The 27,770-nt window shown below is 56.7% G+C and overlaps 2 protein-coding genes across 6 annotated transcripts in view; both read right to left on the reverse strand.

Annotated features, from left to right (window-relative positions):
• The window catches only part of RNF4 (ring finger protein 4), a 28,999-nt gene extending 27,352 nt beyond the window's left edge, over window positions 1-1,647 (reverse strand). For 2 of the 3 annotated variants that reach the window (XM_064488698.1, XM_064488704.1), the window contains exon 1: window positions 1,497-1,627. The gene's annotated coding sequence lies outside the window, so the exon portion shown is untranslated. Of the gene's footprint in view, window positions 1-1,496 lie in introns of all 3 variants that reach the window. The other variant, XM_031438752.2, reaches the window with a different exon arrangement.
• Window positions 1,648-5,135: 3,488 nt separating this feature from the next.
• CFAP99 (cilia and flagella associated protein 99) overlaps window positions 5,136-27,770 on the reverse strand; it is a 33,096-nt gene continuing 10,461 nt past the window's right edge. Inside the window, exons 3-16 of one of the 3 annotated variants that reach the window (XM_031438797.2) lie at window positions 24,734-24,878; window positions 23,655-23,749; window positions 21,026-21,138; window positions 19,337-19,514; window positions 16,291-16,371; window positions 16,065-16,139; window positions 15,123-15,194; window positions 14,838-14,929; window positions 13,990-14,194; window positions 8,778-8,919; window positions 8,530-8,681; window positions 6,916-7,121; window positions 6,603-6,765; window positions 6,124-6,454 (exon numbers count right to left, since the gene is read on the reverse strand). In XM_031438797.2, coding sequence (XP_031294657.1) covers window positions 6,338-6,454; window positions 6,603-6,765; window positions 6,916-7,121; window positions 8,530-8,681; window positions 8,778-8,919; window positions 13,990-14,194; window positions 14,838-14,929; window positions 15,123-15,194; window positions 16,065-16,139; window positions 16,291-16,371; window positions 19,337-19,514; window positions 21,026-21,138; window positions 23,655-23,749; window positions 24,734-24,878 — 1,836 coding nt within the window. In that variant the 3' untranslated portion in view covers window positions 6,124-6,337. Of the gene's footprint in view, window positions 6,455-6,602; window positions 6,766-6,915; window positions 7,122-8,529; window positions 8,682-8,777; window positions 8,920-13,981; window positions 14,195-14,837; window positions 14,930-15,122; window positions 15,195-16,064; window positions 16,140-16,290; window positions 16,372-19,336; window positions 19,515-21,025; window positions 21,139-23,654; window positions 23,750-24,733; window positions 24,879-27,770 lie in introns of all 3 variants that reach the window. The other 2 variants (XM_031438762.2, XM_031438786.2) reach the window with 2 other exon arrangements.

Below are 27,770 nucleotides of genomic sequence, written 5' to 3' on the forward strand. Positions count from 1 at the left end.
ATACCATCTATATTTCAACCGCAGAGACTTTTTCTCCCTCTCTACACTCTCACTCCTCAGCTCCACCAGGGCCTGTACCATACCTGTTCTGTTTACTGCTGGACCTCAAGCAGAAAGCTTGGCACACAGAAGACCTCAAAAATGTGCTGACTTAGAATATTAAGTCAGCATTCTCAAAGGGGACAGAAAAAAACCTTTTAATGTACAGAACGTAAATATGCATAGACGACTCATAAAAACGGCACAGAGTATATAAGCAGCATTAAAATTTCCTGGAGAAGGCAAACAGGAAAACAATGTGTAAGAATGCTCCTGTGGGGGTGGGGTGGTCTTTGAAAAAAGGTTTATAAACACTATATTAAAGTAAAATTTGAATCAGAGTTGGAAGCGAAGTTCAGGCAATACAGAAGCCAGCAATATATCTTTCTACTTGAATGTTTCCATTTCCGCTCAAACCACCCAATATGTTTCCCCACCCACTAAAAAACAAACCGCAAGAAAAACAAAGCAAAACGAGTCCCTTCCACGCTTCTGCCTTTCATCAGCAGTGGTCCCCAAACTCCTGGTCACTGAATTCGAAGGTCTAGTCCTGCGTGACCTTGGGCAGACCGCCTCGGTCTCCCAGGCCACTCGGGCGGCCTAAGTGGAGTGCAGGACTGCAGAGCTGAGACTCCAGAACGTGGCGCAGAAACAGAACAAAAGGTAGACCGTGAACGTCGATGGGCAGGGACACGGTTAAGACAAAAGCCCAAACCCCACAAACACTGCCACCGCGGGCCCTGAACTCTCCCCTTCTCCCTGGACGGGTCAAAGGGTGGGAAGGGGCGTGCACTGAGTCCAGTGCTTCAGGAACCTGCGTGCAGGTGCGCCTGGGAGGTGCAGGCTCACGCGGAGGAGCTCGGCCACAGGCCTCGGCCAGTCCCGCGACACACCGACCGGAAGCCAAGGACCCATCGAGCTCTGCCCCCGGCCTGGCGCCCCCAACCCCGTCCCAGCCCCGAGGAGTCTCCGCCTGGCGTCCGAGCGGACTCGCAGGCCCACGATGGCGGGGCGGCGGCGCGAGCACACAAAGGCAGCGGCCTTGGACGGACAAAACCCTCGCCGGCCCTGCCCCGATCCCCCGCGCCCGGCCCTGCCCCGCTCCAAGTGACCTTGGGCGCGTCCCTCCTCTCCCAGCCTCAGTTTCCCCCGCCACGCTATGGACGAAGCGCCGCGGCCGCTGCCCGCTGGCGAGACCGAGACCCGCGGAGAGGCATCTCACTTCCGTTGCCCACACCGAGCCGGGCTCCTGCAGCCGCGCGGACGGCAGGGCGGGCGGGCGAGTGGACCCGCGGTCCGGGAGAGGCCCGGGGGGCGTCGGGGCGGAGCGCGGTCGGCCGCGCCAAGGCGGCTCCCTGGGCCGCGGCGCCGAGGCCTCTGCAGGCCGCGAAGCCGCCCGAACTCCGAATCTGCCCAGCCCTGGCTTGCCGCTCCCTCCGGGCGAAGCCTGGCCCTACCTGGCGCTGGTAAGGCTCGGCAGGCGCGGTCGTCGACGCACTCGATCGAGGAAGCACCTTCAGAAGCCGCTGAGAAGCCCTCAAGCAAGACGCCGCCGCCTCAACAGCGTCCCGCTTCCGCTCCGGAGGCCTCGGCTCCGCCCCTCACGCTTTCCTATTGGTCGTCCGCGTCCCTACTCCCGTGGTCTGCCGGTCGAGGAGGCATATTTTCAATCCTATTGGATAGTAGAACCATCTATTACCTCTTTGAAAAGATCCTCCTTCCGGCCACGCCCCCGCTCGCGAGCTCAAGTTCCCGCCTTCCCGCGAGAGATGTGGTCGGTGCCCCTCAGCCCGCAAGGCCTCTCGGGAGTCGTGGTCTGGGCTCCCGCCGCCCTGCTCGCTGCGTCGAGCGGGACGCGCGTATCCCGGCGTCAGTGTCCTCGTTAGTGATGTTTTGTGAGCGATATTCCCGGGGTCTCTACTGTCAGCCAGAAACTGGGCCTGGGTCTGCAGGTCGTCCAGGCGCTCCCGACTCCTGACCTGCCAGGCCCGGGGTCGTCCTCTAGTCCCTGTGATCCGGGGTTCTCCCAGGCTGGTGGTGGAGAGGGGAGGGAAGCCGGAGGAGCCACTCTACCAAGACGTCTGGGAGGGCTCCCCGGAGGAAGCGACCTCAGAGTTGGGAACTGAAAGGACTAGAGTTCCAAGAATAGGGAGCCTAGGTAGAAAAAGTTTGGGCTACCATGTTCAGAAAACTGGAGGCGGCCCAGGGTGCCAGGAGTACAGAGGTGGGGGGCGGGGGAGGCAAGGGTCAGACCTTGGAGAGCCCAGATGCCAGGTTAAGTCTGGATTATCCCAGGGACATGAGGTGTCAGGAAAGGAAGGACTGAACCCGTGGAGGAACTCTCGCCATGGACCGGTCCTGGGAAAGGGGCCATGACCCAGGCGGAGGCCTGGAGCTCTCAGGGGCCTCCGGCATCTGATGCAACTCCGAGAGTCAAGAGAATGCAGGTCCTGATCCCTCCTGTCCGAGTTTGAATCCCAGCTCCATTGCAGACAAAGTTCACAGTTCCCTTGCCTGTTAATAGAGATAATAACAGGACCTATCTCAGAGGAAAAAGGTGGAGGACTCAACCTTCTGCAGCACAGGGGCATGCCAGCCCTGGGGAGGCACTGCATGTCAGAATTGGGATTAAATGAGAGTCTGGCGGTGGGTTCCTTGGGTTTAGCTCCCAGAACTGGGCATGGATTTGGCAATCAAAAGAGAGCCCAGCTTGTCCTTGTCCAGAGAATATCCAGGTCTCAGGCCAGGGCCGTCATCCCTGGTTCCTCAGAATGCTCGGGCAGTAAGGAGGCCACCCCAAATGTCTTGGGATGGACTGTTTCCTAAGAAAGGGTCTTTAACCCAGTAGAGGGAGTCTTGTGTGGAAATGACTAAGCAAGTGGAAACCAGAGCATGAATGTTTCAGGGTTGAGTTGGTGAGCAATTTCTGTGTTTGATATTTTATGTAAGGGAATTTGGCATGGTAGCATATCAGATAAATCTAATTCCAGTGTAAAATATGTGGTTGAGTATTTGATTTTGCTAGTGATCTAGAGTTGGAAAGTACGAGATTTTCCAAAGTTTGTACTAATTGGAATATTAAAGAGAATTCACAAGTTTAAGAGAAATGTAGACATTTAATACATCTATAGGAGTTTTGAAATACTTGATAAGGCAGACAACTGAAATGCTAAAAAGCAAATTTAGATTCCACGTGTATAAATGCAGTTTTAAATGCCTAAGGGGGTTTCAGTTTCTAAATGGGGCCATACATGACGAATCAAAACAATAATTTAGGGGGTGGGCATAGTTCAGTGGTAGAGCACATGCTTAGCATGCACAAGGTCCTGGGTTCAATCCCCAGTACCTACATAAAATAAATAAACCTAATTACCTCCCCCCCCCAAAAATTTTAAAAAACAATTGTTTGAATGACCAGATTTATAAATAAGATTAGTAATATGAATTTCACAGCCTGAAGAAAGGCTAGGGTTTTCTATTTGTAACTTGAATAAAGATGTGATGTTAAAGAAACTCATAACAGATACCAATTTTGTGCTCAATAGCTGCCTTCAAGTCCTCTCCGGTCCACACCTGACACTGAACCTGTAGTGTCAGCACCCCTGGCTCCCTCACAATTAGTGCCTCCCTCCGGCCCCACAATACCCTAGGTTAGAGAAAAGATTGGCACTTCCGTGCCCCGACAGTGCCACACGGCTAAATGCGGATTCCTGGGCTTTACACAAGAGCCTGAATCTCTGTGGCCTGAGAATCTTGCTTTTTATCTCCCATGGAAGATACCCTGCCCGAGTGAGTTTCAGATACTGTCAACGAGGGCCTTCTGGCTGTACTTAAGCAGAATGTCAATTCCCCAGGTGGTTCATAGAGCACTTTCTCAGCATCAGCTGGACCTGATCTCCTCTGGCGGGCCCTCTTTCCAGGGCAACTTGACTCTCTCAGAGGGCTCATGCAGGGAAGGGGAGGGAGGGAGCCACAGTGTGAACGGAGGCCCTGGGCTCTCGTGGGTAGTTGGTTAGCTGTTGCTTCAGAACAAACCTCCTGAAAGCTCAGTGCTTTAAACAAATAGACATATATTGTCGCTCGTGAATCTACAAGTTAGTAGGGGTTGGGGGGAGAAGGTACTGTTCCTGGCTGGCCTCACATTTTGGGGTCTGCTGGTTTCTAGGGTGGTTGCCAATGGCCTCTGCTGGGAGAGCAGGCTCTCCTTCCCATGGTGTCCCATCCCAGCAGGCCACCCTGGACATGCTCATACTGGAGCCAGGCAGGGCTCCAAACAAGAGGGACCCCCCAAGACCACTTGTGGTCCAGGCTCTGAACTGGCACACAGCCAAGCCTGCTGCACTCTATTGGCCAAAGCAAGTCAGCCCAGATCCAAGGACTGGGGGAAATAACTCTGCCTCTTGATGGGAGGTCACAAGGCGAGGAACCTGGAGATATTTTTGCCATCAGTATACTACACAAGGTCTGCCCTCAGGCCATAAGCTCAGGGGATGGCCCAAGACCTGCCCCTACAGGGATGTGTATCCAGCAGAAGCCCCAGGTCCTCTCAAGGCAGCTCTGAGCAGCTACCCAGTCCAGGAGGACAGGTACAGGCCTTGCAGAGTGCCAACTAGCATTGCCCCAAGAGCACCCTGAGTTTGTTGGGCCACCACCTCTTCCTCTGCTCCAGAGCCAGTCTGATAGGTGAAGGTAATTCTCCCCTCCTACCACAGTGCTTACTCTGGTCACCCATGCAGGCCTTCCCCCACTGGAGGAACTGGCTCAGCAGAGCATCTTCAATCTAGCCCAGTGAGGCTGGAGCAGATGTTCACAAAAGGCTTGGAGGACAGAGAGGCTTCCCTCCTAAGAGGGCCACCAGGGAAAGAGGGCCCTTCTTCCTCCAGACATTGTGAGGTTGGAACTGCTACCAGCTTGGAGACAGAGCTCCTGGATCAGGTATGTCCTGCAGTCCCCCCATCTTTGGATTGCCAGTTATAGAAGCTAGTAATTCCCCTTTTGAAACCCTCAGAGCTCCTGAGGGACTCTCCTGGGACAGGTCATCATCAGTGTATTCCATCAATATCAGATGAAATGGGTTTGAATCATGCAACACAGGATGTAAGAAATGTCATGTTTATTTCTTTAAATGAAACTTAATCTGCTCCCAGCTCTAATTTGACAGGTGGAAAATTTCTCTTTTTACCAACCTGAGTTGTGGGAAAGTCCAAGGGTTCTGACACAGTTCAGAATACTGGGCGAGAACTCTGGGCTTCAGGCTGATCTTGTCACTCTGAGATGTCCACCCTCCTGGTCTGAATGTGCCCTGGGGTCTAGCCTCCCCCTGAGGTGTCATCTCCTCCGCAGACCCAAGGAGGATGTGGGATGTGGGGGTCTCTCTCCTGGACATCTACCCACAGGGCAGTTTCCAGCCCCTCCCTTACCGCTCCGCACCCCAAGGACTTGGCCATCCTCTCTCCTTCCCGGAGCTGCAGCACACGTGCATTATTCATGAGACTCCATTTCGCCATCAGGCTTTCAGTCGGCCAGCCTGTCCTCAAGGCTCCGGGTCTCCAGTCTAGTGCTGGGTCCAAGGACCCAGGGGAATGAATCGGTTCCTGTCTGGACCCCAGGTCAGCTCGTGCTTCAGTGATGCTGGGGAAGGCTGGGCATGCCCTAAAGTCACCCGGACTTAGTTCTGGGTCCTGGTTCTCCATGCAGGTCACTTCATGTCTTTGCGCACCAGTGACGTCAGCAGCAGAAGGGCTGTGGGGTACTGTTGCTACAACCCTGGTCAGCTCCCCTACTGCCCGGAGGTTTACAGGAGATAAGGCACGAGAAGGGCCAGTTCCTAGTGGCTCAAGGATCCTGGCCCTTTTCTCCCCCAATCGCACACGCACAATCACATACCCAGCGTTGGCGATCTCCGGATTAAGCCACCCAACTCCGAGCAGAGAACGGGGACTCCAGGTTTCCACAGGCAGAGAGGGCTCTGGGAACTCCGAAGAGGGGGCGCCAGGAATGTCTAGCGCTAGGCCGTAGGAAAGGCCTAGAATCTGGGCTAGGGTGACCATGTTTAGCACATAAAATACAAGACGCCCATATAAATTTGAATTCCAGATAAAGAGAGTATACATTTTTAGCGTTAGTTTGTCCCACGTAATAACTGCATTTTATTGGGCAACCCTGCTCGGGGCAGGCGGAGCCTGGGGCGGGGCGGGACGTGCAGCGCTGGGGGCGCAGCCAAGGAGGAGGGGCGCACGCCACCGCGCACGCTCCGCTCGGGCGGGGGTCTCGGGGTCCTGCGATTGGCCGGCATGGCTCAGGTGGCCCCCAGGCGGCGCGCGGGCCCGCAGGCCGAGCCTCCCCGCTGCAGCGCTCGTAGCCTGCGCTCCCGGCTCTGCTCCAGCTCCAGCCTGCGCTGCGCCTCCAGCTGCGCCTGCGGGAGGGCGAGCAGTGGAGATCCACGCGGGATGGGACCGCCTCCTCCCGCCCCCGCACACCGCGCCCACCCCCGGCTTCGCCACCCTCCCACTGCGCACCCCCGCGGCCTCCCTGGCACCCCACGCCCCGCCTCCGGGGCTCACCCGCGGCTTGGGGCGCGCGGCCCGCGGCGGCGACACGTGCAGCGGGGCCACCTGCCTGCGGCGCTCGGCCGCCTTCTCCTGGATCCTGCGCTGCAGCTCGAGCACCCGCTCGTCCTGAGAGGGCGCTCTCTGGGCCGCCGACTGCACTTCCTTCTCCTCCCACCTGGGCGGGCGGCGGGGCCGGCTCTGGAGACCCGCCTGGCTCCACCCCCCGCGCCCCCAGCACTGCTTGGGTTGCTGCGAGGGGAGGGTGCAAAGGCGCGCTCCCTGCTCCTTGCCCGCCCAAGACGCCTGCCCCGGGGCCGGCACCCACCTCAGGGCAGCAGATCTCCCCATGGCCGCGCGGCACAACGCAATCTGCTCCACCGTGTTCTGCAGCTCCCGGCTCTTGGCGCGCTTGCCCTGGATGATCTGGTCCCGCTTCTCCTCCTCCTTACGCTGCTGAGTCTCCTTGAGCAGGGCCAGCCGCTCTCGCAACTCCACCACGGACATCTCCCCTTCCAGGCCGTAGCTGGGGATCTGCAGGGTGGGCGGGCGAGGCCCCAGGCTGCCCGGCTGTCTCCTGTGCCCCGGCTTTCCCTCTGCCCCATCCCTGGTGTCCCTCCCGAGTTCCACAGGCCTGGCCCCGTGCCCAAGAGACCTCCTTCTGTCTGCTCAGTGGTGCCTGGGTAACATGTCCACCAGCCAGCTTCTCCAGCATAGGCCGCAACCTGCAGCCCTAGACTCGTGGGGGGCTGGACATCTCAGCTGGGTGCCCTGCAGGCCCCTCCACTGTGGCAGGGCCCAAGTGGAGCTCACCAGTGTCTCCCCAGCCAGGACCTGGGGGCCTGGGTAGAGAGCCCTTTGGACATTGGACACCCCCTGGGACCAGGCCTGCCCCCACCTCACCAGGCGCCAGCCTGGCCTCTCCTGGTGATTCTCACACAGGCTTCCAGGCACAGCTGCCCTTCTCTCAGCCTCCTGCTGGTCCAGCCCCGGGCCTTCATGCATCTGTCTTCTCCCTACACCGCCCTATCCACTCAGGGCCTAGTGAGTCCCGTTGAGACAGCAGGGAAGGTGGAAGGGCACAACCATTCAAAGAATGACACAGCAATTAGCACCAAGATGGTGGGAGATTCAACTCCCACTAGACCTTGAACTTCATTACATTGTATATATTAGTATCCTAAATGGCACTCCCACAGGCACCAGGACAGTTTCAAAGCTGACTATGAAAGGTCCAAAAGTGGGTGATGGCCCAGTTCCTGGGAACCCCAGCCCCTTCCCCAAAGTAGTTGGAATAATACTCCCGTTTGTTAGCATATGAAGTTATGGAGCCCAAGTGAAGCAGCAACCCTCACACCTCGCGGCTGCTCTCATTCTCCCCAGCTGGCCCCAAGCTCCGAGGCCGCTGCTCTCCCTTCTGAGTAAGAAGGCCCCACGTTCTGCCTATGGAGTGTGTATCTCCCAGGCCTTTCTCTGGCCTTCTGAAATAGCCTGCTCTGACTGTGGAGTGGGTATGTCTCTGAATGAATCTACCCTCACTCGACTATGGCTCGCTCTTGAATTCTTTCCTATGTGAAACCAAGGACCCTCACTCTATGGGGCGCGGCCCAGGGACTCGCCTGGGACCCGGGACATGGCCATCCTCTCGCGCCCCATTTATCCTGTATCACCAGGAGCTCCCTCAACATGCAGCTCCGGAAGCCCAAGCTGCCCACCCCCAGGGGTTACAGAGGTCTCCCTGACAGGACTGTGAGCCCTGGGGCCAGACCCAGGCATGGCAGGTGCAGGGTGCAGCTGGCAGGAGTGGCCAGTGGGGTCCTGGCTTGAGTCCAGATTCTGGCCTTGGTGGGGCTCTAGACATACCCTCCCACAGCAAGCAGGACGTGGGAAAGCTCCCTGAGGTCATGGGACAGGGCATGGGCTCCAGGGGCCGCATTCTCACCTGTGTCAGGTCCACCAGCTTGTCCCTGCGTGTGGGCTGAGTCTCCAGGGCTCGCAGCTGGGAAATGAGCTCGAAGCGCCGCCTGTGCTCCTCCCTGGCTGCCTCTGCGCTGCGCTGCAGCAGCTCCCGGCTCTCCTCTATCACCTCCTGGACTTGGGGGCCAAGCAGAGTGCCAAGGGGTCTGAGCACGGCCGGCCGGTGCTGGGCAGGGGGTGGCACACCGGGAGGGCGCTGAGCCCCCACCGTACCTGTCTGCCGTCGGCCCTTCAGGAGCTTAGTCTGTGCCGCCTTGACGTTCTTCTGTGTCTCCATCACCTGCTCCACCAGCTCCTTCATGGACCTTTCCTCCTGGAGGCGCCGCTCAGCACACTGCTGCATCAGCTCAGCTGTCTGGACACCCGGTGGCCACAGTCAGAGCCATGGCCTGTGCTCCGGGACCTGCCCTGGCCCCATGAGCAGCGTGAGGTCTGGAGGGCAGACCCAGCCCCTGACCCCGAGTCACCCTGCAATCTGAGTCTAAGCTCATCAGCCTCTGGAGGTCAGGCCTGTTGGGGAAGTTCCGCCTCAGGTCCTCCTCCCTCCGCTGTCGTCCCAGGGGTGTGAGCCCAGCACCATGCAGACAGTTCCCCAGAGCTGACCACAAAGCTAAGGGGAGTAGCTATCACAGCTGCTGGGGTTGCCCTGAAACCCACCCACCGCTGACTCCAGTGAAGAGAGGAGGGCGCTCAGTATGAAGCCACGTGGTGCTGGATGCTCAGATCCTGCCCAGGCCTGTACACAGGACATGCCAGCTCCAAGGAGCCTGCCCACCATCTGGCCGGGCACGCCCTGACAGTCGTTGCATACTCTTCTTTCTCCTGGAGCCTCAGAAGCATGCAGCCCTAACCCACACTGTGGAGTGCTGCCACCTAGACCGGCACATGGGAATTGCCCCGCGTGCCCCTGCCCTGTCCCGTCTTCTGCTCAGCATTGCTGACTAGCCTCACCCACGTGTTCCCTGGGATTGTGGCTGGCTTATTCTCACAGCTGTTTTGGGGGGTACATCACAACTCTTTGACCCATTCTACTATTGACAGACACTCAGATTGTTTCCGGTTTGGCACTACTGTGAACAGTTCAGAAAATTATTTTCAGTCTCCAAGATACTACAAAGGACAGGGCAGGGTGTATAGCTCCTGTCACTGCCCAGAGCTGCCAGGGATCCCTGGACTCCTCGCCCCTGGAGGTCTTGGCAGCCGGGGGCTCATCTTCTACTGCAGAGTACGTGGAGGGTTCACCTGTGGCGGCGTGAACTCCAGGTTTAGGGACACTGGGCAGGAAGGATCCTTTCATAAAGCAATTTGCCATACTATGCCATTTTATGTAAGGGACTTGAGCATCCTCAGATTTTGGTATCTTTGAGGGTCTTGCAACCAATTCCCCTCAGATACTAAGGGACAGCTGTAAATTCCTTAAGCACAGAGACTGTTAATAACCTTTGTGTCCCTTATAATAACTAGTATACGGCCTTGTGCATAATAAGAATTCAACAAATATGTGTTGAATTTAATTCAATAAATATTTACTGATTGTTGAACTGATTCCAAAAAATTTTTGAATGCCTACCATGTATAAACAAAAGCAGTTTTAGATCAATTAGCCTGACCTGAATTTATTTCACACACATACATTAAAAATATTAAACATTCATGGAGCAATTAAAACCCTTGTGCAGTGTTGGTGAGACCGTCAAATGGTACAGCCACTGTGAAGAACAGTATGGCAGTTCCTTAAAAAATTAAAAATAGAATTTTCATAAGGTCCAGCAATTCCATTTTTGGCTACATAACCAATAGGATTGAAAGCAGGAGCTCTAACAGTTATTTGTACACCATGTTTATAGCAGAAGTATTCACAGTAGCCGAAAAGTAGAAGCAACCCAAACGTCCATCCACAGATGAACAGACAAACCAAGTGTGGTCTATACACTCGATGGTATATATTACTTAGCCTTAAAAAGGAAGGAAATTCTGACACCTGCTACAACATGGATGAACCTCGTGGACATTATGCTAAGTGAAACAAGCCAGTCGCAAAAAGACAGATACTGTATGATTACACTTTTATGAGGTAACTAGAGTAGTCACATTCAAAGAGACAAAAAGTAGAATGGTGGTTGCCGGGGCAGGGGGAAGGGCGAAACGGGGAGTGACTGACACACGCAGAGGCTCAGTTTCGCAAGCTGAAGAGTTCTGTCTGGAAAAGGATGGTCGTACAACACTGGGAATGTACTTAACTCTACACTGAACTGTGCACTTAAAAATGGTTAATATGGCAAATTTTGTTATGTGTGTTTGAGCACAGTAGAAAAAAGAAGTTTAGACCTCACCCCACCAAAAAAATAAAGCAATATGCTGGCACGTATGAAAATGGCTCTTGGTCATCCCTTTCTGTGCAAGTTAATTCCAGATTCTAAGAAAAGGAACCAGGGCTCTTGGAGAAATGGCTCTTTTAGGGCCAGAGCATAGAAGATACAGGACGTGCCTAGAGCGTCTACAGTGTAAAGTAAGGAAGCACTCAGGAAACAAAAGAACAGGGGGCGTGTCCAAGGGACACGGGCAGTCGACCTGAAAGGGCTCCCAATGGCCAAAGCTGGCAGCAAAATAAATCGTGTCGTGTTGGATCACAACACAAAGTGTGCGGTGAATACGTGTGAGTCCACACCGACATAAGTAAGTGACGGCAGACGTGAACAAGCGGGAGACAAGAGACAGGTCCTCTGTGCTGAGAAGCTCCACATAACCACCCACTCCCTCGCGTGTGAACCCCGCTCAGGGTCCCCTTGCAAAGAGTGCCACGTGCAAGGGGGGAGACACTAGGGCCTGAAACCGAGCGGCCGAGCTCAACATCGTGGCGGTAACGGCAGGCATGGGACAGGATGTGATGAGAAGGCACGTGGCCTCTGTGGTCTTCCTCCCATGCCCGGACTAATTGTGAGCAGAACATCCCACATCCCAACAGACGGACATCCCATAGGACACCTGACCAGCACGCCTCCAAGCTGCCAATGTCATCGGGAACACGGGAAGTCTGAGAAAATGTCATGGCCAGAGGGAGTGCGAGAAGTGACAACTTAATGTGATGTGGTGTCCTGGATGGTATCCTGGACAGAAAAGGACACAAATCAGAAAAAAAAAGGATGAAATCTGAATAGAGTGTGGAGTTTAGTTAAGCATCATGTACCAATGTTGGTTTCTTAGTTGTGACAAATATACCATGGTGTAGTGGCTTAGTGCCCCCCCCCACCAAATTTATATCCACTTGGAATCTCAGAAAGTGGTTTTATTTCCAGCTAGTTAAGGATTCAATAAGTAATTCAGGATCTTGAGACGGAATCTTCCTTGATTTAGGGTTGGCCCTAAATCCAATGACAAGTATCAGCATGAGAAGAGGGGAGGGCACAGAGGGACATAGAGAAGGTGGCCGTGAGAGGAGGGAGGCAGAGACCGGGGTGAGGCCGCCACAAGGAATTCCTGGGGTCATCAGAGGCTGGAGGAGGCTTAGAGCAAGCCTGGCCCACCTGACACCTTGCCCTCAGACCTGTTAAAAACAGTCCAAAATAAAAAGTTTATTTTGAAAAGTACTTTTGAAAACTTTTTAATAAGTTGGAGAAATGCTTCTGTGGAAATACGAAGTGAAATAAAGCAGGCTACCCAAACCCAGAGGGGTCTTGTCTCAAGCTGCTAAATGACACGCAAGGAAAGGTGCCTGGACTTGGAGGCAAGGCGGGCTGAACTGCGTCCCGGGGCCCCGCTCGTCAGCGTGGCGCAGAGACAGCGCCGAGACAGCTGGGAGCCCGGCTCTGGGGGGTCCCTGCAGCTCTCTCCACCCCTCCCACAACTACCACCACCTGGCTGACCCTGTCCCCAGCAAGGGCCATCAGATATCAGCACAGGGACACCTTCAAAATTCAAGTGAACACACCAGTGTCGTTTTTGCAGGTTAGAAAGAAGAAATAAAATTGTTCTTATTTACAGATAACATAATTCTGTACACAGAAAATTCCAAGGACTACAACCAAATTCCTTGTTTATCCTAGAAAATTAATAAAGGAGTCAGCAAGGTCACAGGACACAAGAGCAACACACAGAAACCAACTGCATTTTTATATACTAGCGCTGAACACGTGGACACCAATATTAAAAATGTGAGAGATACCATTTACAACACTCAAACACAGTGACGGAACAGGCACATAAAGAGACCCTCAGCAGCGCTCATTATCAGAGAGATGCAAATCAAAACTACACTGAGGTAGATCGCCTCACACCGGTCAGAACGGCCATCATTAAAAAGTCCACAAAAGATAAATGCTGGAGAGGGTGTAGAGGAAAAGAAATCCTTCTACACTGCTGGTGGGAATGTAAATTGGTGCAGCCACTATGGAAACCAGTATGGAGATTCCTTAAAAAACTAAAAATAGAGTTACCATATGATCCAGCAATCCCACTCCCGGGCATTAATCTGGAGAAAACACCAACTGAAAGACATATACACACTTCAGTGTTCACCGCAGCACTATTTACAGTAGCCAAGACATGGAAGCAGCCTAAGTGTCCATCAACAGATGACTGGATAAAGAGTTGTGATCTATATGTAAAGGAACACTACTCAGCCACAAAAAGAATGAAATAAGCCTTTTGCAGCAACATGGATGGACCTAGAGATGATCATACCAAGTGAAGTCAGTCAGAGAAAGACAAATATACGATATCACTGATATGTAGGATCTAAAAAAAACCAACACAAATGAACTTATTTACAAAACCAAAACAGACTCACAGACGTAGAAAACAAACCTTGGTTACCAAAGGGGAAGGAGGCAGGGAGGGATGAATGAGGAGTTTGGGACTAGCAGATACATGTTACTGTGTATGAAATAAACAGCAAGGTCCTACTGTAGAGCACAGGGAATTACATTTAATGGCTTGTCATAACCAACAATGAAAAAAGATGAAAAGGAATATATCCATATGTGTGACTGAATCACTGTGCTGCACACCAGAAACTAACACAACACTGTAAATCAACTATACTTCAATTTTAAAAAATAATAGAAGAAATACTTAGATGCAAATCTAACAAAACTTGTACAGTATTTACATACAGAAAGCTATACAACACAGATGAAAAAAATAAAAGATTCAAAGAAATGGAGAGAAATACAGCTTTGAAGGGCTAGAAGACTCACTGGATGGCCACTTGGAAAAGACAGAAGAGGACCCAGATCGCACATCATGTGCAAGAATGAACTTCAGGTGGATTAGAGAACCAGATGTGAAAGTGAGACCACACAGACCCTAGAAGGAAACACGGGTTCATTTTTCTATAACCCACTCTGAGGTTTCAGGAGGAGGTGCCCCGGGTCAGTGGCCACGGGAGCGCCGGGCCCTGGCCTGAGCCGCCCACACACCCCGTCACCTCCGCCTTCTTCCGGTCGGCCTTCTGCTTCTTCTCCTGCACGACCTGCTGCCGCGCCAGGACGGCCTCCTCGTGGCTGAGCTTGCCTTGCAGCCTCCGGCACTGGCCCGCGGCCAGCTGCTCCGCCTGGTCCTTTGCCTGCATCTTCTTCTGCCACTCGAGGAACCCGGAGAAGTCCCCAGCGCCATCCACAAGTCTGTCCACCCTGGGGAGAGAGGGCAAGGGGCAGGGGCTCTCCTGTGATGGGAGCTGCACTGGCCACCAGGAGGCCACAGGTTCCTCTGGGGGCAGTGGCCTTCCCAGGCGTGGGCCGCCCTTTACTGACACCAGCCACACCGTGATCCACCCGCCCACTGTCCACCCGTCCCCATCCTGTGCGCCCACCCTTCAGCCACATCTGCCCTGCCTCCCTTCCTCCACTTGTCTGTCTACTCACCTGTCTGTCTATGCACCATCCCCTGCCCCACCTTCTGTCCACCTGTCTGTCTGTCCATCATCCCTCTGTCCATCTGTCCATCCTTTCATCCATGTGGTCAGCCACCCACCTTCCCACCCACAGCCCAACTCATGGGGTATTCACAAGGGTCTGCAGCCCTGATGGTCTAGGGGAGGGGGCGTCAGAAAGGGGTCCAAGGAGAAGATGACCCCTCAGGGAGTTTGGGGTGGGCCAGGTTTCTGTGCTCAGCCTCCTCCCCGCCCCGTCCATCTCCCTCAGTGAGTGGAGATGATCTTCCCAGCTGTAGCCTGTAGCAGCTGTAGCCCTGACACTGGCCTGCTTGAGCCCCACTCCAGCCCCTGCAGGATCGCAGCCCTGGGGTGGGGGAGTGCCGAGGAGCTGCCACCCCCACCTCTGCAGCTCCTTCTCCACCTGCCGCTGGTACAAGGCCCCTTCTCGCAGGATGGCAGCAGTGTTCAGCTTGACCGGGGCATTGTTGTTAGACTGCGGGAGACAGTGGGGGCCGTCTGTGATGGAAGGTAGGGGAGCCTTAGAGCAGAAATGCCCCCTGCCCTCTGCCCCGGGGGTCAGAGGGCTGTCCTCAGGGCCTTCAGCTCTGGCCACCTGAGTCCTCCGGGGACAGATGCCTGGAACCATCACCCCGAACCCACCCCGACTGCTCAGGGGCACCCCTCACCCTGTAGAAAGTCAGTTTTGGAGTCTTGAGGATTCGGGGCAGGAATCGGCGCCGCAGCTTCTTCCTGGAGTCCTGCGAGAGTACGGACCTGGCACCTGTGCCCGCAAAGTGTCCCCAGATGCACCCTGGGTGAATGGTGGGCCCTGAATCCCTGGGAGGCCTGTCCCATTCCACTCTGTCCTAACTCCAGCTGCCCATCCATGTGTTCCAGCCTGGCCTGCCCCCTGCACTGGGTCCGCAAGGCAGCACCTCTGTCCGTCAAGGCCCTCCAGCCACCCAGGTAGGGGCTGGGAAGGTGCAGGGCCTGCCCGGCCAGGGACAGCAGTGCCCAGCGAGGGGCTGGAGCCTCAGGGCTCAGGGACCATCTCCTCCGCTGCCCTAGGGCCAGTCCCCTGACCTCTCCTGGGCTGCTCCCTGAGTCTGTCTGCTCCCTGCTGCTGCTCTGTTGACACCCCCAGGGTGGGCACCACAGCCATGGTGCAGGGAGCAGCTGGCAAAAGGCACCCCCAGGAACTCAGCCATCACTCCCAGGGCATGCTGCTACTGAGCCAGGTGCCCACTCCCCTGGCCTGCCTGTCCGCTGCAGCCGGTAGGGCCCAGGTGGGGAGGCCGGGGCCGGGCTAGCCCCTCCGGAGTGTGCACCCGCCCCACATCCACCCAGAAGGGCTCTCTTTGTCCTGCTCCCTGACTTTCTTGATTGACAAACACAGCTTGGGGTTTTTCTTATGGAGATACTAAATGCTTAGTATGGAAAACCTGGAAACACCCAAAGAGGGAGATCGCCTGCCTGCCCTGGCAGCATTCAGCCTGGCCCCAAGCACCGTCCTGGTGGCACTGGGACCCGACCCTCAGCGGCCTGACCCGGCGCAGGGAGGAGCTCGGCTACCACATGAGAAAATGCCACCGTGGAGACCAGCCCGGGCGTGGAAGGCTGGGCCTCACCTGCAGCGGGGGCGCCCCCCAGGCCCTGGACGCGGCACACTGCCTCTCCTCGATGTTGGCCCTCAGCAGCAGCTCCTGCATGAAGCAACAAGCCGCTCCAGCCCCACCGGCCACGCTGCCGGGGGGGCCCCTGGGCTGCAGAGGCACAGACCAGCTCCCCCCCACTCCTCCTCCTCACTCCGTACCTCCACCACCCCCAACCCCCACGGGGTCTCTTGGAAGCCACCTCTGCTTTCCAGCGGTTGTATCTCTTGGTCATCTCCAGTAAATGCTGCTCCTTGGGCGGCTGGTAGGTGCTCCTGGGGACCTGGTGGGGTAGCGGGAGGAAGAGCTCAAGGTGGGCGGCTGCAATTTGGAGGGGTGGGTAGAAGTGAGGGGCTGGCGGCCCGCTGGACGTGGTGGAGGGCGGGGGGGGGGTGCCCGCGCCAGGAGAAGCGGGGCTGGAAGGGAAGCCACTGAGCTCTGACTGGGCCCCGCCAGGTGCTGGCATCATCCACGGAGGAGACGGAAGGACGTCAGGCCAGCAGCCAGAAGGATGGTGGCCAAGCAAAAGCCCAGGCCCACTGGACACTGGAGGGACAGGTAGAGGACTGCTGGCTGCGCAGGGGATGGAGGAGGAGTGGCTGGAGGGATGGGTGAGGCTGGGGGAGTGTCAGGGACTCAGAAAATTGAGCTGCCCCTGAAGCAGAGGGGCTGTAGCAGGGCTGAGACATGCCTGGGGTCCAGTCAAGGGGGGACCCTTGGCAGCCTGGAGAGAGTAGCGTTCTTGGAGGTGGGTGGGGCAGAGCCAGCCTGGAAATGCCTGAACTCCAGGCTCCTAACTCTGGGCTCTCTCTCCTGCATGTCTAACAGTCCGTAGGAAACTCCTGTCCCAACCTGAAACCCTCATCTTCCAAAAACCCTCCCCTGCCCTAGCCTTGCTGACCCCGACTGCCGCCCATTTCTGGCCCATATCAAGTCCTCAGGGTCTGCCTCAGTGCCCTCCTCTGCACCTGTCTCTCACAGCCCTGTCCACCCCAGAAGCTGTCTACCTGCTTCAAGACATCTCCAAAAACCACCTTTCACCTCTCTCCTCTGTCACAGCAGACAGAGGACCCTATAAGCCTGCCTCAGTGTGTGTCCTGTCTCTCTGCTTCCTCAGCATCTCCCCTCCCATCCCCTCCTTCCCTTCCTGGCTGCTCTCGAACCCTTGGGGGAGGAATGGCACTGCCCCCAGGGACTTTGCACGTGCTTTGCTTGTTCCCCAGACAAACCCATGGCTCACTGGCTCATTTTTCCTGTTCTTTACTCCATGGTGCCTGTCAAGAGGCTTTCCTGGCCACGCCACCCAGAGCTCCACGCAACCCCTCCAACATGCCTCATCCCCTTTCCCAGAGGTATTCTTTCTCCTTATCATTTATCACCAACACACCATACGTTTTACTTATCCTGTTTTTTCTCTGAGTCCCCCTGGAATGCATGCTCCCTGAAGGCACAGGGCCTGGGCATTGCACATGTAACTGCTGAGTGAGTGAATTGGAGTGAGCCCTCAACTCACGAGGGGAAGAGGGCCCTGGGCACGGAGCAGGGCAGGGGGGTGGGGAATAGCTTGTGGCTCCAGCACAGCCATCTGTGGACCCCAGGGGAGGTGATGGTCTGCCAATATCTCACAGCTCGTGCTGGGAGGCACGCAGCTAAGAAGTGGGGCAGTGAGGGAAAGAGATGCAGCTGGTAGAATGACTTGAGATAAACACACTTAGCCCTGAGGAGCTGGTGTCACAAATGCTGAGGATCGTACAGACTGAGTAACTGTGGGATTGCTCAGGAACAAGGCCCGTTTATCATCCTTCTGTCCATCTGCCCATCCATCCATCCACATGATCATCCATCCACTCACACACCATCCATTCATCCATTCATCCATCCATCATCCATTCATCCATCTACCCACCCACCCACCCATAATTTATCCATCCATCCATCTACCCACCCATCCATCTTGTTATCCATCCACTCATCCACCCATTACCCACCCATGCATCTATCCATCCAACAGGTGTTTTTCAAGGGTCTGCTCTGAGCCAGGTCTGTGGCAGGTATTGGGAACATGGGACAAATAGGATGGACAAGATCTGGTAAAAGAGACAGCTGATAAACAGACCCACAAACTACTGAACAACTATAAAACCTAATCGATGCTACAAAGAAAAGGATCTGGGCCAATGAGAATGAAATTAAGTGAGGGACCTCATACAGGTGAGAGGTTCATGAAAGGCCTCTCTGGGAAGACAGGTCATAATGAGACCTGACAGGTGGTGGGATGGGCTGGGAACCTGGAACTTCCCAGCACCACCCCCTTACCCTCCATATTGTCTTTAGTTCTGCTGGGGAATCAGATTGGTTCTGGGAAGCTGAATCCACCACAGGTGCTGAGGGTAGAGCCCAGGACCAGTCCGAACACCACACCCCCAGTCATGGTGATCAGTTCAAGGGCAGACATGAAACCCTAAGTTGTTCTTGTCATACTTTCACAGAATTCTTGGCCCTAGATGTCTTCTCCTGCCCAGGATGGTATAGAGTGTGGGTGTGAGGCCTGGATGTCTTGCTACAATGAGGGAAGTTAGCCCAAAGGTAAAGTTGACCCTCAGAGGGGACTAGGGTGAAGAGAGTCACAGAGAAGCAGACCTACAACCCTGATCAAACTATGCCTGAAGCCTATCCTACTTCAGCCATGAAAGTCAGCCAGTTCTCTACTGTCAAAGCCAGAATGAGCTGCTTTTTGTCTGTTACTTGTAACACAAAGCATCCTGACTGACAGGAGAAGTCAGCAAGGCAGAGGGAGGGAGAGGTACAGGAAGAGGCTCCAGGCAGATGGGACAGACATGCAGAGCCCTGGGGTGGGGACAAGCCTGCGTGCTGGGGTCACCCTCGAGGCTTAAAGAGAACGGAAGAGTACAGTGTGGTCCACACACACACACACACACACACAGGGAGGGAGCAATATGTTGCAACAGGGTTAAAAGTGGGCTCCAAGTGCCAAGTCCAGAAGGTCTGAGTCCTGCAGCCCGACAGCATCTCTCCAGGCCTGCGGAGCAGACCTCAGCACGTGCAGCTCAGGCGTCCACCTGGCAGGTTCTGGGCAGCTAGGCTTCCCTCTCTGCGGGGCGAGGTGGGTTGGATAGGGCCATCGAATGCTCTTGGTCTGGTTCAGTGCACCCTCGGCCCTGGGAAGAGCCCAGCCCCCACTCTCCTGGCTTGGATGGCTGGTGCCCGCTGCCATCGCCCACACTTACTGGCTTTGTCTTGGCCACCTCAGGGACTGGCTCAGGCACTGGAATGGTGCGGGGCCTGGGGGCCGTCAGGTTGAACTCCTTGGGCTCTGTGACTTTGGCCTTGGTCTTTGAAAGAGGGGACTGATTGGTCAACAGTCCCTGCAGCTGGTTGATCAGTTCCTGGACCTCCGGCTGCCACCTTGAAGGCAAAGGTGGGAGCAGCCACTTAGGGTAACTTCCTAGGCAGGTCAGCAAGGGTATGGCCCCCTGGGACCTGAAGGACCCCTGGGAGCCTGAATTTGCCTCCAGGTGGGGCAATGATGAACCAATATGCCAACCACACCCCAGGGTGGATATACCCATGCTCCCCGAGTGCAGACAAGGAAATGGAGGCCCAGCGGCATCACTGTCCTAGGGAGTGGGGAGCTGGGAGGCAGGGCCAGGGCAGAGCCCCGCTGCAGGGATCTGGGGGCTCTGAGGACGAGCAGCAGCTGGGGACATGGAGCTAATGTGGGCCTGAGCAGATGGCACAGAGGAAGGAAGGCAGGAGCGGGGAGGAGGCTGGCAATTCCAAAGGAAGATTCCTGGAGCTGCACTGTTGGTGACAGGTGGGGCGGGACAGCAGGAGAGTCTCAGTGTCTTGAGGTGGGGGTGCCTTGGAGCAGGGGTTTGGGAAGGGCCCTACTGGGCTGCCCCAAGGTCTAGGCTCCCAACTAGGCCTCCACACCCTGAGTGGACACAGCCCACCGTCACCAACTTGGCCAGTGTCCCTTCCTATGGGGCTCCCCTGGGGAGGCAGCTCCTGCCCCAGCTCGAGGACCATGCCACTGGGGGAGAAAGGGCATGGCTGTGGGCCAGTGAGGAGTGGGGTCCCGCGAGGGGTGGGTTGGGGAAGGGACAGGTCTGTGATGGGCCTGGTCATGGAGGGAGCGGGGAGGGCTGCTTATGGGGTGGTGGGGTGGGCTGGGACACGGGCCTTGGAGGCTCAGGCAACAGGTGGCAGCTCTGGGGACAGAAAGCGAGTCCAGCCCGGCAGGGGTGAGGCCGCTTCCCTCTGGTGAAGGGGCAGCTCTGAGGGACACCCCCCTACCCTCTCCTACACAAAGGCTTTCCGCCTTTTCTGGGCCTCCGGGCCTTGTGCACACAGCTAGCACCTGAGGGGTCTGCTTGTGCCCAAACAGCCTGTCTGTCCCCAGGAAGGCAAGGAGGCCCCTCACCACCATCAAAGGGAAACAACGGGGAGGGGCAGCTGCACCCCGCCCCAGTGGGCCTCTCCCCAGTGCTGGTCCTTCTGCCCAGGGGTCCTGGCCTGCACCAGGAAAACCAGCGTGTGCCCAAGCCTGTTGTGGGAGGCAGGGCAAGGCAGTGAGGGCAGCGCTGGGGTGAGAGGCCCATGGATGGTGCCCTGGGGGCTGCCGGGGGGAGATGCAGGCCTGAATCCACAGCAGCTGCATGGTTGCCTCAGCTCCCCACCCCGCCCCTACTCTGCTCGCTGAGATCTGCAGAGAGGCCGAGGAAGGGCCCCAGCAAGGTGGCACTGTCACATGCCCCTGCATAGCCAGCGGGCTCCAGAACAGAAGGGGCCAGCTCTCGCCCCGCTGACCTGCCTGGTCCCCGCACCACCTCTGGCCATCAGGCCCTGTGGGCTGCTAGCTGTCTGCTGGCTGTGGAGCTCGCCCTGGGCCTCTGGGAGAAGCCCGCCCTGCCCACCTCGTCAGGGGGTTGATCCAGTTCTCCCTCACGTAGGCGGTCTCGTACACGAGGCTCCACTCGTCCTTGATCCATGAGCCAAGGTTCAGGGGGTTGAAGAAGAACCTGAGGAACTGGGGGAGGAGGGAGCCGCAGGGCTCAGGCCCAGACCTGGCTGGCGAAGCCCCCAGCACCCCCGCAGGGAGAGTCAGTGCTGAGGGACTGGCTGCGGCAAATGGCCCACGAGGAGACAGCTGCCCACAGCAGGCCGGGCAGGAGGTCGGGGGTGTGGGCCTCCAGGTCTGGGGAGCCTGCACCCTCACTGCCAGGCAGGGCAGGACACACCCCACTGGAGGGGACCCTGTGCTGCAGCCAGCTCCCCAGCACCTGGAGGGCCCACACCCTCCTTCTGCAGAGTTCTTGGCGGGGATAGAGGGACAGCTGCCTGCTTCACCCAGCACCGGCCTGCGGGCTTAGGCTGTCCCAGCCCCTCATCCAGCGCCACAGCCCCATCACCTCCCTCCCAGCCCCCCAGGTCATCTCCGTCTCCCAGCCCTACTCCCACGTCCTGTCTGGAGGCGGTAGTCGGCCCCCTGGAGTTGGGCCCTGGAGTCTCTACTACTCCCAGCCCACTCCTACTCGGGACACCCCTCCATCCCCACCCCCACCCCCCATCAGCACAGCTGGACTGCTGGCCCCCAGCCAGGGACATACCACCCCCCACCGCCTGTGCACAGGGCTCTCCAAAATGAGGCCACCATCTGCGCTGGGGGTGTGGTGGAGGTAGCCCCACCAGGGCACGGGATGGGACAGGAGTGGGGCTCCAGGGTGGGTACTCCAGCCAACTGGGGGATTCCAGCATGCGAGTTTGGGGGTCTTTGGAGGCAGCAGGATTGCCAGCCCCTATCCAGGTGCTGTCCCAAGACTGGTCCCTCCAGAAGGATGGGCCAGCTTCAGCCACATACAGCACTGTCTCCCACAGAGACCACAGCTGAGGGTGCCGGCCCACCAGACTGGGCACACTGCACACACCAACACGTCACTGCCGACCACAGTGGTGATGACATCCAGGGTGCAGTCTGCGGGGGTCTCCCTGGGGAGGCCACAGGGCAGCTGTCCTGACCCCAGCAGCCTGCTCCCTGTCTCTGGGGCCCAGGCTGATCTCTCCCCTGGAGCCCTGAGGCAGGTGGGCCTTAACGGGACTGCCATCACCGGCCAGGGTGTGGCGTGCGGCACATGGGGTACAGGCTGTCTCGCCCCATCCCTGCAGCTCCCAGCTCCCATGGGAGTTGGTGTGGGCCGTTTCCGTGCATCTTCTTCCAGAAAGTCTCCAGGGAGCCAGACGCCCAGGCACCAGCCCTGGAGGCCCTGCACTGGCATGTGCAGCTGTCCACCGGGTCCCAAGCCGGCCCCTCCAGAATCTGCAGGCAGAGGCCAGTGCAGGGCCAACACCACCGCTGTGGGACCCAGTGCAAGATGACACATGGGTCCCTTGCTCAACAATCACTAAGAATTTCAAGACTGAAAACAGAGTGTAAACCAAGTGCAGGCGCCCTGAGCCAGGGCAGCCGACCCCAGGGCGGTCTCCAAACACCTGTCATAAAATGCTGTCATGAGGCGAAGACTTTGCTTAAGAGAACCATGCACATATCTACCCACTGTGAATTGCTTACGCTTATGTGTAGACAGGAGAACACATAGTTAAAAATCACATGCTGCCCCAGGTCACCTGCGGGGGGCGGTACTGTGTGAGCCGCCAGTCCTAGATCTCTGGGGTCTCCCCTTCCCCAGGCGGGGGCGATGGCGAGGCTTCCACCCCCACCCCGCCTGAACCACTTGCAGCTCCCTTTCAGAAAGGCCCCACAGCACTTCTGGGGCCTGAGATCTGCCTGCTGTTCTCCCGGGAGCCACTGTCCTGGTCTGGTGACTGACCCCCAAGCTGAGTGAGGAAGAGGAGCCAGTCGTTGTCTGCTCACTTGCTGTGTGATGTTGGGCAAGTTACCGAACCTCTCTGTGCCTCAGTTTCCTCAACCATGGGACGAGTGCCTATAGGATCGACCTGCCCCTGGGCACTGCGGGCGGAGAAAGGGCCTGTCCCACGGCACACACTTCTGGGAGTGGCCAGCAAAGGGCAGTGGGCCACAGGCTCGTTCACGGTCCTGCCGGCCCTGAGGTCTGGGTATCCCAGCTTTTCACAAAGGTAAGCAGGCAGCCACAGATGTGGCCCCAGGCAGGACAGTGAGGTGGGCTCTGCAGTCCCCTCCAGGAGCGTGCCAATCCTCAGCCCCTGCCCCTTGGCCCCCTTAAAACTGCCCAGCCCTTCCTGGAGGGGAGGGGCTGCCACGAGCCTGGGGTCTGGCCGTGAGTCTGAGGAGTCTGAGAAGGCCCCAGAGACCCAGGCCCTAGATGGGCAGGGACCCCGCCCTGGCTGGCAGTTGACATCCAGCAGTCTCCACCCACTGGGACCCCGAGGAATGGAAACCAAACTCCCCAGGCACAGAAAGCACGCTGGCAGCGGTTTGTTTCAAACACAAGATAACCCCAGCAGTTCCTCTCCTTACAATGAGCCAGAAAGGTGAGAGGTCAGCGCCAGACGGGACCGGCCTTTGACCTTGGGTTTGAGGACAGAACTGGGGCAGGAGGGGCTCACCTTGCACACTTTGTGGACAGGCTGGGACTTGACGATGTCACGGAAGAGCTGAAGGCCGAGCTTCTCCAGCTGGAAGGTGGCCAGGTAGCAGATCACTGTGGACAAGGGCGCGGGTGGGGAGGAGGGCGCGTCCCACGGGGGCACTGAGGTCCCCTTCCCTGGGCCCCTCGCGTTTGATCTTGGGGGAGTCAGACAGAGGCTAAGGGTCCAACAAGTACGCTGCAGGTGCAGCAAAGCAGAGCCCAAGGCGCCCACCTCAGTCAGGGCGCATAACCAGAGGCAAAAAGCTCATCAGGGCCCATGTGGGAACAACCAAGGTGACACTGCAGCACAAGCGACGTGTCTCAGTGGGCGGGACCCGTGCCTTTAAAGAGCTTCCACGTGCAGGGTCTCGTGCGATACATTTTCAGAAATTCCAAAACTTCTCTGGATTTCAGATTGATAATTCTGAGGCTGAATTGTCAACTAGAACTTGGATGTCCCTGGGCGAGGGGGTGAAGGGGCACCCAGTTCAGTCTCCAAGCCCCCTCAGTCCCATTCCCTCCCCTGCTGGACGGGCACTGAAGCCTATGTGGGGTCAGGGGCTGGGCCACCCTCCCCATGGGGGCACTGGCCACCTGCCCGCATGGTCACCACGCCCCATGAGGGCAGATGGCTGGCAGGAAGCCTGGGCAGAGACACCTCCTCCTATTTAATCCCTATCAGGACAGTCCAGACCCTGGCCATAAGGCCGGCCATAAATCCTCAGAGCTGTGGGGTCAAGAGCTCAGCCGATGATAAAGGTTTGTCATTTCCCCCAGGCTGGCCTCCCGGGGGCTGGGGCTCCAGACGTGGGCAGCAGGGCGTGGCCGTCAATGTGCCTGGAGTCCGTCTCCACGTCGGTAAGGGGGGGAGTCCATCCCCTGTCCACCCACTCAGGAGACAGCCGCAAGGAACTGGTGAGGGAAGGACCACCTAGACATCGCGTGTGCCCCAGGAGGTCACCGTTGCTCTGGAGAGTCTGCGGCTGACAAGGAGGTGAGCGCCTGGCCCGCGGGGACGCGTGGGCTCCCGCTATGTGGCTGTCTGCGGGCACCTACCCTCAAAGAGGCTGTAGTCGGCCCACAGGCAGAGCCGGCCGTCCCGCAAGTAGAAGGCGTCCACCACGATGGTCAGCAGCTTCCGGTACTCCAGGCACCCGGACAGAATCTCCAGGATGAACGCCTGCTTCTGGGGACTCAGAGTCTGGAAGAGAAACAGCCCGAGAGGGGACCGCAGCCTCCAGGTGTGGGCGCCCCGCGTGCTGGGGAAAGCTCCTGCGCGGGACCGGCCCCTCAGGCCCTCCCAGGCAGTGATAGGGAGGTGGGGGCAAGGACAGAAATAAACACGGAAATGACGCGGAGATAACCCCAGAAGAGATACCCTGTGTGACTCCAGCACGTGAGGCCCCTGGAGGAGTCAGATGCCCAGGACGGAAAGTAGAATGGATGTCGCCAGGGGTTGCGGGGGTGGAGGGGGACAGAGTTTCAGTTCCTGAAGATGAGAATGTTCTAGAGATGGACGCTGGTGATGTTCACAGCATGAACGTGCTTCATGCCACTGAACTGTACACACGAGAATAGTTAAGATGGTAAATTTTATGTCGTGTATTTTAATTACCACAATAAAAAAGTTCCTATAAAGCTTTTCAAAGGAATGATTTTAAAAATTACAAAAAGAAAAAAAAAACCAAGCAAAGAAAATCTTTAGGGGAGGGTAGCATCAGAGAAGACTGACCTCTTCACTTACTTTTTGACACACTTTGGGGTTTGTAACCTGTGTGTGTCACGTGTTACCTACTCAAAAAAGTGATTACATTTTTCACTGTCAGCAAAAAGAACATCGAACGTTGTCAGAGTAGCAGTGAGTGAGGCTGGTGGGGGTCGAGGGTGTGGAGTCTTTCCCAAAAGCAATTTGGAAGTATGTTTCCTGAACCTTATATTTTCCATACACTTTAATCCAGTCATCACACTTCCGAGAATCTAAGGAAACCATACAAAAGGCAGGAAACATCCACGTGCAGGAAGTTCAGGGCAGCGGTACATGCCGCGGTGGGAGTGTTAACAGCCTAAACATGAACAGAGGGAATCACTGGTCGAATCTGACCTGTCTGTCTCATGGATGAGTTGGCCACCACCAACATGATGATATCCTGGAGAACTCACAATAAGATGACAGAATAAAACTGTTAAAACAGCGTAAAACTGAAAATGTAGACCAGGATCCCATCAGATGTAAAACACATCAAAATAAACTCCTGCGGGCAGCATCCTCCCCCTGCCATTTTTTTGGCCAATCTATTAGATAAATTTCGGTATCTCATTGCTTTCTTTTGGATTTTTCATTATCCATGAAATTTTCATACATTTACTGGGTATTAATTTGTATTTCTCTTCTGTGAAGTATCAATTTATATTCTTGGCTAATTTTTTTTATTGGGATAATATTTTTCCTAATCATTTTGGGAGCTCTTGGTATATTAAGGCAATTAACATGGTCATTAATGAATAGTTATTTGTCGTGAGCTTGCAGTTTGCCTTTTAAATTTGTGTAAAATATTTTTTGGCATATAGAGAATATAGAAGTTGTCCTTTGTGATTTCTTCTCTTGTTTTCACGCTAAGAAAACAACAGTGTAAAGAGATCACATGATGGGTCCTGGCCAAGCCCAGGTCCTCCTGGAGCCCCGGCCCCAGGTGTGTGAGTGCAATGCCCACATACTGTCCCATGGAGGTTGGAGGCCTGAGCGCTGCCTTCTCCAGCCACTCGCCCCCAGGGTTCTGGGCAGTGTGGTTCTGCTGGTGAGATGCGCCTGCAGGAGAGACAGGAGGCGAAGGACACCCCCTCATCTCGGCAGAGGAGAGGCCCCCGGAGGGCAGTGGGCAGCTGTGCCCGGCAGGGCTCCCTCAGCCCAGGACCACGGCAGGCACTCGGGAGAGCCGAGGCTGCCCAGGCATCCAGTCTCAGCCCTCCCCACAGCTCAGCTCTCGCTGTCTTAAATCCCTTGCTCCTTCCACAGCCTGGAGTGGCTTCTGGGCTCCTGTGGGGACCCTACCTGACCTGGGGATGACATCCTCCTGCGACAACCCTCGCCCCCAGGCTCCATGGCTGCTCCAACCAGCACTTGCCCTCTGGGTGACCTCACCCAGCATCAAGGCTGAAACAGGCGCCCCTGGCCAGCCCTCCCATACCCGCGAAAACTCCTCCTGCTCCTGCCCGACTGTCCACTGGGACATCTGGTGCTGATCGCCTGGGCTGTGCCCACATCTGCCCCTCCAGCCTTCTCACCTCAGCAAACACAACCCCTGCCCCCAGGGCCCCGGCCGAGCCTGGGACGCCCCTCCCTCGCCCACACTGTCCCCAGGCCCAGGTCCCAGCGGCTCTCCCGCTTCCCCTCCTGCCCCTCCTCAGTGTATTCTCACTTCAGCCAGCTGCCAAGCAATTCTTTTAAAATGAAAGTCAGATCATGTCCATCCTTCCTCAGTACCTTCCAGAAGAAGAATCCTTGAGCGGCAGCACGGTCCAGCTCCCTCTGAGTCCTCACCCAACCTTGGCTCCACTCCAGCCACACCGGCCTCCCTCTTTTTCTCCAACATGTGGGATGCCCCGTCAGGGCCTCCATGCTGGCCGCTCCCTCTCTCTGCGATGGTTTTCCCTGCACACCTGCTCCCCTACTCCCATCAGGTCTTTGCTCAGATGTCACCTGCCCCGGGAGGCATCCCTAACCACCCCTCAGGGTCAGACACGGCCTGGCCCACTTGATGGGCAGCACACTCTGGTGGTTTATTGCCCCTTCTCTGCTACACTGTCACCTGGGTGCTCACAAGAGAGGGGATGGAGCGCCCTGCTTCCCATGACGTCCCCTGAGTGCAGGCTGGGCACAGAGTGGGGGCTCCTTCCTTGGAGCACAGGCAGGAGATGGGGGGGCCCTTGCTAAGGGTCAGCTCTGTTCTCAGTAACCAGGCCCCTATTTCAGTTCTCTCCCAGGCTCCTCTCACCCCTGGGCTGTGCCCACAGCAGAGGGCACCCGCCCCAGCTGGGCCCCAGTCCCCTGTTTTGTCAAAGGAAGCCCAGGGGTTGGGGAGCAGGCAGGCGGGAA

The sequence above is a fragment of the Camelus dromedarius genome, chromosome 1 (assembly GCF_036321535.1).
Source record: "Camelus dromedarius isolate mCamDro1 chromosome 1, mCamDro1.pat, whole genome shotgun sequence".
In the NCBI taxonomy this organism is placed as follows: Eukaryota; Metazoa; Chordata; class Mammalia; order Artiodactyla; family Camelidae; genus Camelus; species Camelus dromedarius.